A 15,997-nucleotide genomic window follows, 5' to 3' on the forward strand; every position below is an offset into this window, starting at 1 on the left:
CTAATTAGTCACCTTTGTTAAACTTTATTTGCATATGATGTTACAAAATGTTACAAAAGTCTAGACTGGTAGCCTATAAAAGCCTGTGTAAACCTACAGATGGGATCCAGAGCTTGGAGTGTTAACTCCTCTGGGCCCGCTGGTGTAATAAACCTGAGTTCTCCAACCCTCCGAGTGCTGCTTGGTCTCTCTCCTGGATCCAGGTTGCTGTCACAACTGAACTGTAACACACTTTGTTGGAACAGTACTAGGGATTGAACCCAGGACCTTGTGAATGCTAGGCATGTGCTTTACCACGTGAGCTATACCCTCCCCCTTGGCTGTATATTTTCACTTCTCTTAGGTGTACATACCCAGAGTAGAAACTTTTTTTTTTTTTTAAGTTTTTTTGTCTAAATCTTCCTAACAGATTGTAAGCCCCTGAAGGTAAACATTCAGCTTTTCTTCCCTAGAAATGCTTAGAAAAAGAGTGAAAACATTTGTTGACTTAAATTCATTAAATTCATTCATTTCTTGGGTTAAATAAAACATGCCAGTCTCTGACCTCGGCATTAAGTGATGCACTGCATTCGAGCTTGGATTTTACTTACTGACATTCCACTAGCTTCAGCTCCTCTGCCCTTCTTTGAAGGCCTCGGCTGTGCCCTGGAGGTGCCCCTCCCTGCTGGGGCTACATCAGCCTGGGTTGCAAGATCTCTGTATAAATTATGAATCCTGAGTGTCTCCTGCCTCTGACCTTTTTCCTGCCTGTTCCTCCACTGCCTTGTTCTTTGGCTCTTAGTTCCTGATTTTCTCCCCATTTCCAAATATATATATTTATATATATTTATATTGCTTTCCAGAGCCCCAGTGTGAGACTAGCGCTGTCTTTAAGTGTGAAGACTTAAATGTTGTAACAGGAAGCACTCGGGAGGGAAAGAGGGCTTGATGTAATCTCTCAGCAATACTTCTACATTTTTTATATCATAGCTGGAGGAAACATGGAAGGAGGTCATTTATTCCCAGTCCTTGTCTCCATTTAGAACTGATCTTAGAACTGTGCTCTGTGAAATAACCCTGACCCACATTCTATGAAGGATTCACAGCTTTCAAGTCAGAAGCAGTGGCCTGTGGCCCGAAGCAGTCCCACTGCGGGCGGGGTTCTCCAGGGCCTGGTGGGCTGATGGGTGGAAAATGGGCTGGGGTGTCTGGCTTTCCTTCCTCCAAATTACGGGAGTGGCCCCAACGGACCGCCAGCACTGGGGTTTAACATCCTGCAACTAGCTTGCTGAAATCCCTGAGGCAGAGGGAGGTAGTTCTGGTTAATTCAGGCCACTAAAAATACTCTCCCTGAAATAAGCCAATGAAAGTGTGGTAAAGGGACTGAAATCACCTCTGATTTTCTGCCTCCACTGTCTCACCTTGCAAGTAGACTCTGGACTTCCCCTTACCACCTGACTCCTTGGATGCCCCCCTCACTCAATTCTACCTCCTGAAATCCAACCTCCTTCCTCCTCGGTGAACATAGATTACGGCTGATCCCTGAAATTACACTGAAAAACCTTGGGCCCATAGCAGCTTGCCTGCTTCTCGCATGTGCAGTGGTTCTCAACGGACTGGGTTTGTCCCACAGAGAACATTTAGAAAAGTGGGCCAGCATTTCTGGCGGTCACAGCGGAGGAAGGGGGATGCTACTGACATCTAGTGGGTAGAGGCCGGGGGTGCTGCTTAAATGAATATCCTGCGATGCACAGGGCGGGCCCCCAGCTCCCAACAAAGAATTATCAGCCTCAAATATCAATAGTGCTGAGCTCTGAACCCCCGCAGGTGGCTTCAGTGCCCCTAGTCGGGGGCCATCATACCACCTTTGTTTCCATACGTGAGTCAGCCCTCGTCTTACTCCCAGTTTTCTGTTTCCCATTTGAGGTGATCTGGCCCCAAACTAGAAGAGTGTTACAGTAAGTCCGGCAGCTTTTTGAAGTTCTGTTATTTGCAATCACCTACCGAATCATTATAACCCCTCCAGCTGCACATACAGCCCAATTCCAGGTGTTGGAATAATCTCACCCATACCTTCATCAAGCCATACATTTATTTAATTGGTGGTTTTTCTGGTTGGTTTACTGGAGCTGATGTCTGCGAAGTCTCACAGGGGCTATGTGAAAATTTTTTCCTTGCTAAATTCATTGGTGAGTTGAAGTGATCTCTGTGCAAGTAATCGGGATGAATTAACATAATGTTACCCTTTCTTTGGATGAAAAGCCTGTTAGTGTATTTACAAAGGAACTGGATGCATGCTGGTAATTGTTGAATGAATGCTGCTGGACGATGCTGGTTTTCAAATGAGGAAGTGTTGTGACCAATGGTAAAATCTATGAAACTGACAGTAACAAACTTTCTGGCATTGCTAACTGGTTTTAATTTACTAGTGTTCACTAACTTTACCTCAATCTGCCTTCACTTGAAAGTTGTGCTCAGGCCCGCATCTTACCCAAGAGCTTCTTTTTTTCGTGTGAAAACAATGTGAATGAACGGATGAAGACATGAGGGGCATTTAATATCAAATTGCCCAGCCCCTCGACCCACAGGTACAAATAGTGTGGGATAAACAGCTTCTTTACAGGAAGGTCTGTTCTCTACTCCTGTTTCAACTACTGTTCCTTTCTTTTGCAAACAGTATAGTAATAATCTAACATGGGGGGTAATTATAACAAATACATTGATGTTAGTCCTCAATTCCTTTTCCGGCACACTGCAAATGGGTTATCTTATACATTGAAAAGTAACAGTTCTTACAGAATTCTTATGCTTAGCTTCCCCCTATTTGTGTAACACATTTTTTTCCCCGTGACATCAGGGATCCTTAGCTATTTCAACTAGGTTACCTAAATTGCATCACCGTGAGGAATGCAAAGCTCTAAAGCTTACTTTTCTTTCAATTCCAGCAGACATCATTTTCCTTTAAACTTACTATTTACCCCTACCTAGGATATTAATACGCATATTTTGAAGACACAGAGAGTTCTACAGAATCTGAACTTTCTCTAAGTTATCACAAGTTACATCACCATAAGATAAACAGTCACTTAACACACAGCTTAAAACTGGGCAGTTCAACACTACATCGTTTGAAGCTCTGTTCAAGCAACGGAAAAGCTCAGCTCATTGGCTGCGCCCCACTCTGCACTAGAAATCAATCGCTTCCGTTGTATACTGTACTATGTATACATGTCTTATGTATAAATGTTATCTGGTCATTTATCGTTCTGAAAAAGGACTGATTATCCTTTAGGGTGGTCCCCGACCTGACCAACAAATTCTAAACTTGCTGACACCTTACTTAATCCAAAAAATGTCAATTTAGCAGTGAGACAGAAGGTGAGACTCACCCGATTTGAGAGTCCGTGTTGAGAGGCGCAGGCAGCGAAACAGGGCTGAACCTGAAAGGGAGTCACTTAAGTAGAAAATGCTCTCCCTGAGGCACCTGAGGAAGAGGAAAAGATGAGCGGTATTCCGAAACCTGCCAAGAAGGGTGATCTGTGAGTTACTTGCCTTAGGTTTTGATTTACATACACACACACAACCTGTACACAGAGGGAAAGAGAGCTCGACTTCACAGCAAACGTTCTTTAACTTCTTTTAGGTGCCAAACTTCAGAAAGCAATGACTAAGGGTTGATATCGGGACTACAGCAACAAACTGCAACATTCCTGGCGCACTTATAACTAAGTTCTTAGCTGACTTGCAGCTACTCCAACAGCATGAAATTAAGGAGGAAATTCACGAAGAATCAAAGGCTGACACATGCTCACAAAAGTAACCGAGGTGTCATGCGCTCTCCAGGAATGAACTGTTTTGGGGAGATGCTCTAAGTTTACTTGGATGAAAGGCATGGGACCATTCAAATAATTTTTACTTACTACTTGCAATAAGAAGACTTGACAAAGTAAGCTTTCAACCTGGAAGAGTGATTGATAAATGCAGGTGTTTTCATTATTCACTAACTTATACAGTCTTTTTTTTTTGAACATCCAACGTTGCCTTCAGGAACCAAGATCCTGGTTGGTATAGAGAGGAGAATCTGTGTCTGATGAAACAGAGAAAGAACCAGACAGCCCATGGAATATTCTGAGTCTGAGAATTTGAGCAGTAAACCTGTCCCCTACAAATACAACATTAGGACAACATTACCTAACCCATTTCCCCGATTTCTAGTGGCATCTGTCAAAAAGAATTGGCTCATTCCGAACAAAAAATTAAGAAATTAAAAATCCAGGAAGCTGGCTCGTGGCTGGGCTGTGGACTCTGCAGTCCTCGTCTGTAACTGCTGCCTGCAACACAACGTGAGTTCATTCTCAGGGTGCAAAGGGTCAGTCTTTCAGGATTCACTCAGCCTTGAAACACTTGTTTTTGCCCTTACCCAGATGTTTCAGGAGTGCATGCTCTAAGAGAGAAGTCCTGGAAATGACACTATTCAGTACCTCCTAGATTAGGAGCAATGGGTTTATTGCTCTATTATACAACTGAAATTGAGTTTATCATTATCGCCGAGCAAACGATGGTGTTTATATTTTCAGATACCAAAAAGGTGAAACACAAAATATTCTTTATTAGAACCTTCCCCTTCAATGTTAGTGTTTCCTCCAGGCTTTATAATCTGAGTATCTCCTTTTTCTTCCCATGTCTGTAACTCAAAACTCATCTGGACCACTGAAAGGCTTAATCCACTTTTCTCTTCTCTAACCCATCTGCTTTCTGAGCTGTTGCTCCATGTTTCCCACCACCCACACACTCCTCTATCGGACAACTCACCAGCACCTCAAACATACAGTGCTCACAGTTAAACTCTTCTTTTGTTCAAATCTGTCCATCTTCCTCACTTCCATCTCAGTGGCATCTTTATCCACTCACTTGTTCAAGCCAGGAACCTCAGTTATGCTTAATTTCTTCCTTTCTCTTCCATTCTCCTGAGACACAGAGTCAAAAATCTCTAAGCAGTGGATGGGGTTCAGTGACAAAGAGGGAAGTGGTCACAGCTATTCCTTCTGCTGTTTTTCTCCTCAGCATAGTGTTAGTGACTTCCCTTGGGTCTTGGCTTGCTGGCACTGGGACATCACTCCTGATCTTTCAGAGGACAGTTGTGCAGGGCTCAGACTGGGTCCCAGAGCATCGCTCAACTGGGAGCCTATAAAGGCTGGTCCTTATAGTGCTTCCTTCCTTGTTCCTGTCCATTAGAAACAGCACCCATTTCTCCTCCCCCAAGACTGTTAGAAAGCCTTACCTTTCACTGGCTTGTTTTCTCCTAAGATCCTTTCAAGAACAGTGTGGTTGGGGGAAGACTATTACTGACTGCACTGTTTTATTTTGCTTAAAAAGACCAAATTTTGTATTTTGTGGCCAGGTCTTGAGGACCAAAACAAAGTCACATGGACCTCAATTACTCAAAGCAGAAATTTTAAAACATTAGAATTTCAGCAGGACTCAGCTTTTCCCAGGATGAGAACATCAATTAATACGAAGAAGGAAATCCCCTGATTTCCAAACACTGTCAAATCAGCTTTTTCACTGTGTTTGTTCTTTCTTCTATAGACTGGCAGCAGCACGGTAGCTGTGGCTGTCCTCATTTCTAACCCAGGCTCTAGTGGGCACCCAAACCTTACCCTTGCTCCTTCTGGGCCACCGTCTTCACTGTCACCAGAGAACACAAACTTAAACTCATGACTTTTTGGCTCACAAACCTTCACTGGGTCACTTTTGCTTGCAGAACCCGAGTTTCTTCATGTGACGAAGCAAAACGCGTTCACAGTCTGGCCCCAGCTTCTCCTTCCCGCTCCCTGTATCAGAGCTCTGCTCTGCTCATTCTGCCCCCGGATACGTCACTGTGCACATCTGTGACTCAGGCCTGTGCACAGGACTTTGTCCTCCTACGGGACCCCGCGCTCCTTTAGCTTTCGCCCTTCGTGAAGCTTTTCTTGCCTCCTCCAGGCAGAATTGGCTACTCCTTCTTTAGGGGTACAACAACAGAGTGACAGGCTTCCTATTGCAGTGAAGAGCTGGTGTCAGCCTCCCCCTAATTATTCTGAGCAACGTGATGGCAAAGACCACAGGGAAGACCAATCCTACTGTTTCTCCTCTGACTTCAGTAACCAGGCTGCTCACGTTTCCTGTGCCCAGAAGCCAAAGGCTCCATTCCGGTCGGTAAACGCCTATGGACCCTCTGATGGTCATCACCCCCAGCCCAGTGCCTGAGGGTCTAGCGCTGGGTATCCTAGTGTCCACCAGGGGGCAGCACTCCTCACCCACCTCCTTGACTTCCACTTTCTCCTCCCTTCCCGTTTTGTGGGACTGGGTTTCCATCTAGGGTCTGTCTCTTTCTAGTAGGTAGCCTGGCCCCATATTCGGAGTCTGTATCCACCTTGAGCCCTCTCCTTTGATGGGGAGCCTGGCACTTTGTTTTCTCCTTTGGGGTTGGTCCCCCTTTATGTCAGCCTCTTCCCATGGCTCTGCCGCAGGAGATGGATACTCAATATTGGAAGTTTCATGGATTTTCCACTGCTGGGTCTTGTCTTATCTCCAAGGAGCAGCCCATTCGCAGAATTTAGATGGATCTAAACTCTGTCCCAACCTACTCTAGTTGTGGAGTGAACTGATTCTCCTTTAGAAGCTGCTCTCTTGGCCAGTTTTTGTAACTATGACAGCTTGTCATCACCCTTCTGTGATGAACTCACTTCGGCACACTCCTCCACCCCACCAAGTGTTTGGCCAAGGAGATGCAATAGATAACACTGTATTCCCACATGCCAAGCTTAGTGCAGTGCACACAGGAGTCACTTTTCGAATGGACTGACATTAAAATCGCAGAAACTACCAAGAAGATTATCATATGGAGCAATCCGTGTATCAGGAAAAAATCTCAATCCCTAAATTTCGATTGAGAACTTAGATTCTAAAATTTGGGGGCATGTGATCTGAACTGCAGCGGGCGGGCTTCCGTCAGGTTTGAGTTACCCAGTAGAGTGCATGGCCCCAGAAAGCCATCAAAGGGGAGTTCCAGGGAGCAAAGTGTTCAAGACAAGAGAGGGGCAATTTTCTCTAGAATCTAACAATTTAGAGCAGCTAGAAAATTCTCTTTCATGCCTTCATAAGGCCCTGTGGTAATTTAAGTCAACTGTCATTTCTCTAACCAATCACCGTCTGCCTTTCTTCACAAAATGTAATTTCCTTTGCTTTTTCCCCCCATCTCTTAGACCTTCTTTGTTTCTTTCTCTTAGACCTTCTCGTTTTCCCTCAAGTCCATTTTAACTGCCAGGATAATGCAGGGATATTTTGTTCCCTGTTCTACTTATTTTTCTCTGGTTCGCGTTCAGTAATCAGATGGCTTGATACTTAACAGCAATAAAACGTGCTGAACTAGAGGGGCTTGTTCCTTAGAAACATTCTTGTGTGATTCTATTATATCTTGAGGGGTTTTCCCCTGATATATGTATCCGTTTTATAATAAAATTTGAAGTGACCACATCATTTAAATTTCAGATATTTGTCTTTTCCAATAACCACGTATAGGTGACTGTGGGCTGTTTTCTTATAAACTGATGTCATGTTCTTAGAGTATCTGCCATCAGAATGGCTTAACAATTTACCTTTCAGGATTCAGGTTAGGGTTGGAGTGTTGTCAGACAGAAGGTATTTTCCAAAAAATAACTTGCCCATTGAACAAAAGGTCAGTCTATCCGCTCATCAGAAGCAGCCTCTCAATATAGCTCTTCTTAACCAAAGATCTTGACTTCTTTTGTTTACCTTTCCAAAAAGAAAATAGCTTTATTGCTTTCCCTGAAGAATAGTATATGCTCATTTACCCCATATCAGACAATATAAGTAAGTATGAAGATGAAAATAAAAGTCACCCGGAAGCCTACCATCTTTTGGTGACACTTTTCCAGATCCTTCTCTCACTCTCTTCCTTCCCCGGTCATTACCCAGGCTGAAGGGCAGGAGAAGCCCCAGACTCAGCAGTGCGGAATCCTCACTCAATTCCTTTAGTCCCCAAACCTTCAAAGATGGAAAATTCCATTGTGTCATTTACATACCAAGAAATCCACTTGTTTTAAGCGCACAGTTCAATGCATTCAGTTGAACTCAAGTGTGGGAGAAGTGAACACTTCATACCCCTGGGACAGGGTATCTCCTCGGAAGGCAGCCTGAGAAGAAATTCCCTGGTGTGGCCTCATCTCAGCCAGAACTGCCTGATGGGGCTGCGGCCTGGCCTGCCTCTCCTCCTTGGTGGCCTCTCTCACTGGCAGGACTTACTGGGACTGGCCCAGATTCCAGCAGATTTCATGAGGGCTAAGGTGTCCGCACCTGGCACACAGAGGCTGGCAAGTCCTGACAGGATGTGTGGAGGATGATGAAGTCTCAGGAGACACTGAGACAGCTAGTCAGCCTTTAATAAGATTCTGTAAACCTGAAGGGAGCTAAGATCACAGTGCCTTCTGGAGCTGACACTTGAAGCCCAAACCCCGAAAGGACAGATGGAGGTAGACACTGCCTGTAATGTCTTCAGGCCAGTGAGGAAGCTGCAAAATCCCTCCCTGATGGACCCATGTCAACCACCCTGGATCCTCAGAGTCACCACAGGCAGAGCCCACAGGTACCTGGAGGGAACCCTGGAAGATTTAACTTTCGGTTCCTTTTATAACCAACTTTCCCAGTTCCTCTCCCTCAAGGAGATCCATACAGCCTCCAGTGACCTGGGCCTGAGATAATCCTGGTATCTCCCACCTCAGATTCTGCCTTGGAATGTTCTAGTTACAAGATGGAGGCAGATGGCGCTCACCGGGCATTTATGAGAGAGCCAGGGACGCAAGTCCATCCAGGAACTTTTAGAATTCTTTTTGGGGCTAGGTAATTAGGTTTATTTATTTATTTTTAGAGGAGGTACTGGGGATTGAACCCAGGACCTAGTGCATGCTAAGCATGTGCTCTACCATTTGAGCTATACCTTCCCCCATAGAATTCTTAACAGAATTTTAAAATGCATTTCAATACTTATAGGAAAGGATTAAAATGTACCAAACTTTAATTGGTTGATACATGTGTAAAAGCTGTGTTTTTCCTACGTGTAGTCTCTATGCTAAAACTGTTAACATAGCGTCATGGATAACTGATAGTTCTAACTCTTTGCCCTCAAGATGAGGAGTCTAAAACCTAGAGAGTTAAATGACTCAGCTAAAGCCATACACTGGTCCCCAGCCATCCGCCATCTTTCCTACCCTAACAGCCCTGGTGGGCTGGCCATGTTTGTTTTATTTCCTTCTTTGCTGTGGTGGCTTTGTGGCACAGTGTCACCCTAGCACACTTTTAAGGTTTCAGTGAGTCCAGAGAAACAGGAGTGTTTTGTAGGAGAATGAGATATATTAAATCACTGAATTACAGGAGGGAAGGGTCAGGGCACAACCATTAAAAGAATGACACAGTCGTTGAGGATAGGACACACACTGGTTAGAACCAACTAGGCCCAAGATGGCAGAAGATTTGACTTCCAGTAGATCTTGAGCCTTAATATGCTCATGACAATAAAATTAGGCTTGCAGAGAAGTGCTCATCATGCACTGACGCTGTGACACTTCCTATCAAGACTAAAGAAGGACAAAATCCCTCCTCCTGTCAGGAAAGGAGCTGGGATGAAAATCAGGAAATGCAACCCCAAACCCCTCCCTCCCCAATGAATACTCCACCCATTCATTTTTACATCCTCTATAAGCAGCCTGCCAAAGAAACTCAGCGCAGCCACTCACCTGAGTCTGACCATTCTCCCTTCGAGAGTATACTGTCACTTAATAAATCCTCACTTTACTTTCTTGGCCTCCATGTCTCGTCTGTGAATTCTTTCTGTAATGAGACAAGAAACTACGCCGTAGGAATGAACCCTGTGAGGCAGGTACTAAGTTATTCTCACTTTACACATGAGGACACTGAGGCACAAAGAAGTCAAGTAGTTTGCCCATGGTTACATAGACATGAGCATTGCTTTTGATTCCCCTGCAATGAATTAATACAACAAGGAAGCCAAGGAAGGAGAATGAAGATCAGGTTGTTGGGGACCATCATGGGGAAGGAGTGACAGAACCAACCCTCTTAAGAGTTCTTCCCTCCATTCACACTGAACTGTGCCAAGAAAAATTGTAAAAATCTTTTAAATGAGAAAAAAATTACTGGTGTTCCCATGCAGTGCATCCTTCCTGGTTATCTACGTCTTTCATAGTCTTTGAGCTACTTTACAACTCTGTTAAGTCTCAAGAGTTCTACTGATAGCAATGTGAATAATTCTTGTCCACAGAGATGCAAAATGTGTCCTGAGGAGATGCAATTGATGGTCAGATGCCTTATAGATACTGACCAACTGATTTCAGCATTTCTGATGGCTTATCTATATGTGTTTTTGAAAAATTTCTTTTTGAATTAGTTGTAACATTTTACTGGTTCTCTCATCAATTAATGAGTTAGATAAAATCTCTGGCACATGTTTACTGTTTGTATGAGAGTGATCATTTTACCTTTTTACAAAATGAATCATTACCAACTACTGATAGTTCCTGACGGTGACTGTCCCTTCTCATGAGCTGTTTCCTCTCCTTGTAATGCTCTGTCTGCCTCTTCATCTAGTTCAGGGGTCAGCATTCTCCAAGCCACAGGCCCAGTCTGCTCTACCACCTGCTTTTGTGATGACTTCTAAGACTGGCTTTTACATTTCAAGGTTAAAAAATAGCAAAATAATATTTTGTGGCACATGACAATGATATGAAATACACATTTTAGTGTTCATAAATACAGTTTCATTGAAACAGCCATTTTGATTTGTTTACATCCGGTCTACAGCTGCAGTGTCTACACTACAACGACAGAGTCAAGGACTTGTGGAAGAGAACATACCACATGCAAAGCCAAAAATATTTACTATCCAGAAAAATATTTACTATCTGGCCTTTCCAGAAAAAAGTTTGTTACCCATTGCAATGGTCTGAATGGGTTCCCCCGAAACTCTTACGTGGAAATCCTAAGCCTAAAGATGGTATTAGGAGGTAGGGCATTTGCTTAGCTCATGAGAGTGGAGCCCTCATGAATGGGATTAGTGCCTTTACAAAAGAGACCCCAGAGAGACCCCCTTGTCCCTTCCACCAGGTGAAAACACAGTGAGAAGTCGGCAGTCTGGAAATGGGAAGACAGTTTCCACCAGAATCTGACCATTCTGGCTCCCTGATTTTGGACTTTCAGCCTCCAGAATTATCAAAAATAAATTTCTGTTGTTTATAAGGCACTCAGTCTCTGGTACTTCGGGATAGCAGCCTGAATAGAGTAAGACATCCATAATCTACTTACTGCCACAGCATTTCCTCCAAGACACTTCCTGACTCTACAGTCTGGGCTGTGTTCCCCTACTGGGTACGTGTAACACCGAATGTGTGTCCATGGTAGCAGCTGCCATCTGGGTTGTGATCATGGACTCTCCTTATGCAGTCATTCCTGGTCTGCCAACCCCCTGACAACATGGACTGGATAACCAATGTACCTGAACATCATAGCATTCTGATGCTGATTACCAACTATTTTTATTTTTTACTTTTTTGGGTTGAAGCAACGATAAGAACCAACCTATTGCTGCAAATGGCATTATTTTATTCTTTTTTATGGCTGAGTAGTATTCCATTGTATAAACACACCACAACTTCTTTATCAGACATCTGTCAATGGACATTTAGGCTGTTTCCATGTTTTGGCTATTGAAAATAGTGCTGCTATGAACATGGATGGACTCAGAGATCATCATTCTAAGTGAAGTAAGCCAGAGAGAGAAAGAAAAATACCATAGATATGATATCACTTATATGTGGAATCCAAAAAAAAAAAAAAAAAAGACAAACAAACTTATTTACAAAACAGAAACAGACTCACAGACATAGAAAACAAACTTATGGTTACTGGTTGGGGGAAGAGGGTGGGAAGGGATAAACTGGGAGTTCAAGATTTGCAGATACTGACTGGTATATATAAAATAGATAAACAAGCTCATACTGTACAGCACAGGGAACTGTATTCAGTATCTTGTAGTAACTTATGGTGAAAGCATAAGCAACTACAAGTGTGGGGAAAGGCGAGGAGGCTTTGGTTCTGCCTTAGGACATCTGGCATCCTGGCAACCAGCAGAACCCCATGGTTCTGGAAAACAGGCTGTCTTGACGCTGTGCTCCAAGTGTTAAAATCAGAAACGAGTAAGATGTGGATCTCTGTTTTTGCATAAATGTGGGTCCAAGCCTGGGTAGACAGTCCAAACCCCAGGGATCCAGACAGTGTGTCTTCTTCCCTTTCACAGCCTTTGGACTGAGTGCCTGCAGACCTTTACAACCAGCAGGCTTTTTTTTTTTTTTTTTACATTGAAAAAAATTTTATTTATTTAATTGAAGTATAGTCAATTTATAATGTGTCAATTTCTGGTGTACAGCATAATGTTTCAGTCATACATATACATACATATATTTGTTTTCATATTATTTTCCATTATAGGTCACTACAAGATATTGAATATAGTTCCCTGTGCTGTACAGTATGAACTTGTTTTCTTTACATTTTTAAATATTAGTTTTCTACTAATGGACAGACCATCTATGGCCTACTCTACTCCTATTTACAACATCAGAGTTTCAAGCCTAAAGATAAATCATTTGAAGGGGGAAGGAGCTAGTACTTCGGGGTCTGGTACACTTGAGCTCACACGCTTCATCTCTTCCATGGCTCTTTGATCTTTGGAAAGAAAACCGCCACCTCATGGGCCTGATGAGAATACTAAATGGGAATGCACCCTGCTTCCTCAAGTTCCTGGCATTTCACAGGCACGGCAGGCAGGTTAGTTCTTTCTACTCCACCTTCATTCTCACACAACAAATTCTCACTGACTAAAGAGGATGAGATGCCAAAAACACATATAAAGTAGGAAAATGCCACCAAGATTGTTTGCATTTGAGGGATGGAATGTGAAAGGACATAAAGCAATTTGCAAAGGACCGTGTCTCAGTCTGTTTGGGATGCTATAACAAAAGACCCCAGAATGGATGGCTTGAACATCAGAGATTTATTTTTTTCACAGTTCTGGAGGCCAGAAGTCCCAGATCAAGGTGCTGGCCAACACCATTCCTGGTGAGATGCTGCTTCCTGACTTCTAAATGGCTGCCTTCTCTCTGTATCCTCATGTAGGGGGTTGAGGTTTTTACAAAAGAGTCTTGGAGAGACACATTCAGTCCATAACAGACTGCGTGATTACATTTATTTTTGGCATTTTCTGTCATTTCAGATTTTACCCTGGGGAGTTTGCACCATGTTAAGACCTATACAACCGTTTCCTTCCTATTTCTCCATTTCTGGACTTGGCCAAGAAGGAGACCAGAGGCTGGGGCTGCATCACTCACATTTTGGCATTTTCCTGCAGCCCTGGAGATGAGTTGGGTCTTCTCACAGATTCCTGGCTGCACCTGTTCCATAAGCAAACAAAATGGGGCTTCTAATGTAACCTCCATGACCTCATATACCAGGACTCAGCCCCTCCAAGTCTGGAGCTAGAGATCCAGTGTAGAGTGAGAGAGACAACGAACCTGGAATCCCCTCTCCCCTCCCAAGACTGTGTGGTCCCTCCTCACAGACCCTCCCGTCCTCCTCCCTAGTTGGTTGTCAACTGAAAGCATCAAGATGCCAGTTGCTGCTACTTTTATTTTCATTGATATCACCATATCTTCACTCCATGCAGCGATGTCTTATTCTGAAGATGCGTTTGATCACCATGTTGCTGTGAACAGCTGCTCCATGCCCTATTGTACTATTTCTTGTAATAGTACCCAGCAGTATCATTTAAAAGTATATTTTTTCTAGATATGTGCACCTCAGTGTTCACAGCAGCACTGTTTACAATACTCAGACATAGAAACAACCTAAATGTTTATCGACAGATGAATGGATAAGAAAGTTGTGGTATATATATATAATGGAATACTACTCAGCCAGAAAAAGAATGAAATATTGTCATAAGTAGCAACATGGATGGACTTCAGAGATTATCATACTACGTGAAGTAAGTCAGAGAAAGACAAATATCATATGATATCACTTATATGTGGAATCTAAAAAAAATGATACAAATGAACTTATTTACAAAACAGAAAGAGACCCACAGACATAGAAAACAAAACTATGCTTTCCAAAGGGGAAAGGGTAGGGAGGAATAAATTAGGAGTTTGGGATTAGCAGACACAAATGATTACAAATAAAATAGATAAACAACAAGGTCCTACTGTACAGCACAGGGAACTATATTCAACAGCTTGCGACAACCTATAATGGAAAAGAATACGAAAAAGAATATATATGAATCACTATGCTGTATACCAGAAACTAACACAGCATTGTAAATCAACATACTCAAAAAAATGGTATATCTTTTCTTTTTATGGGATTGTAACTTTTTTTATTCCTGTTAGCCAGAGAAGACACAAAAGATTAGGGCTGGAGGGAAAGCCACAAACAGAAGCAGTGAAAACGGGTGCTGAGCTGAGGGAAAGACACCTAGGTCTGCCTTGTGGGTCTGGGGAAGTTGGGTTGTCACTTTCACTACTAAATGCCCATGGCAGGCAAAGCACTTCAGAGGCTGTGAGATCTGAGAAGGACAAAGGAGGGAATTCATCATCTGAGAAGTCAAAGGTTCCCAGGTTACCTAAGGACCAGTCCTCACATGCTCAGAGACTTTCCAATCCTCGTGTGGCCGGAGTTCAGCTTGCTCACGTGGGTTCCCAGAGCTTCCCGAGCCGAGTGGGAATGTGGTCATCTGCACAGGCAAACCTCCACTGCGAGTCACGACAGCTTGGGTCCCTGGCCTCAATCTCTGCACAGCCAGTCTCTGAAGGCCAGGCCCTCCCCACTACATCCCTCTTCCACCATCCATTCCCCTGTCACACAGCCACGTCCTAACCCCTCTGGCCCCTCCCCTAACCCCCAGGACCCGCAGCCCCCTCAGCCCCTACCCTAGGAGAATGGCAGCTCCCTGGGCTTTGTCCCACCTCTGGGGACAGTCACCTCTGTACCACTCCAGTAGTCGGTGGGGACAGTAAACATGCAGTTTTTTTGGGCTATTAGACACCAGGGCCCAGGTCACTGTGATTCCAGGCAATTCCCCAAAACTCCCCAAATAGGAGCCCTTCTTATACAAGGCATCGCAGGTAAAACCAACAAAGGTGCACCAACCCATTCGGGTGTCACTGCTGGGCCATTCACCTCAAAGGGCTTCCTCTAGGGGTGCCCCCCGGCTCCTCTTTCCCGCTTGTGGGCATGGAGGCCCTGACACGATGCCATGCCACCTGCAACAAGCCCAGGTTCTTGGCTTCCTGGTGGGACCCACCAAATGGACGCCAGTCAGGATGGTAAATGGTCTCCAGTATCGACTTAAGCAGGGCACTGAAGGCTCACGCCCACCATTTAATATGCTGGGGTCAGCAATCATCAGGCCCACCATGTCCCCTTTTCATACCCAGCTGGCTGGTCCTGAAGCCACCACCAATGAATGCAGCCTCTGCACTATCGGAACTCAAATCTCAGGTTCCCGGATTAAGGCTCCAACTCCTAATATTACAGGCTTGATCACGCTCATACAGCAGGCTGAAGGAGAGTCCCTGGAGGTGACTGACCTCGCTAAGATGTTCTGCTCTGATCACGGAGGAATCCCAGGCCCAACTTGCTTTCACGTTGGAAGGGACCCCATGTACACGATGAGGCTCCCAGTGGGATGGTGCACGAGTCCTGCAAGCGTACATAACCCCTGGGGCAGGACTGAGAGGCCAGACGACAGGCAAGCGCGGTTCTCGGCATCAGATGGAAGATCTGCCGCTGAGCGTCCCTCTGAGGAAGCGGCGCGGGCAGATTCACACGCCCGCACAGACCAGCTACACCAGCGTGGCTGTGCAATTGTCCCTCGCCAGACCCAAGG

The 15,997-nt window shown here is 44.3% G+C and overlaps 1 protein-coding gene across 1 annotated transcript in view; it reads right to left on the reverse strand.

Annotated features, from left to right (window-relative positions):
* Positions 1–5,698, reverse strand: part of LAMB4 (laminin subunit beta 4) — a 98,863-nt gene extending 93,165 nt beyond the window's left edge. The window contains 2 exon segments of the mRNA XM_032482961.1: positions 3,369–3,419; positions 5,640–5,698. Coding sequence (XP_032338852.1) covers positions 3,369–3,419; positions 5,640–5,698 — 110 coding nt within the window.
* Positions 5,699–15,997: the final 10,299 nt, after the last annotated feature.

The sequence above is a fragment of the Camelus ferus genome, chromosome 7, assembly GCF_009834535.1.
Source record: "Camelus ferus isolate YT-003-E chromosome 7, BCGSAC_Cfer_1.0, whole genome shotgun sequence".
In the NCBI taxonomy this organism is placed as follows: Eukaryota; Metazoa; Chordata; class Mammalia; order Artiodactyla; family Camelidae; genus Camelus; species Camelus ferus.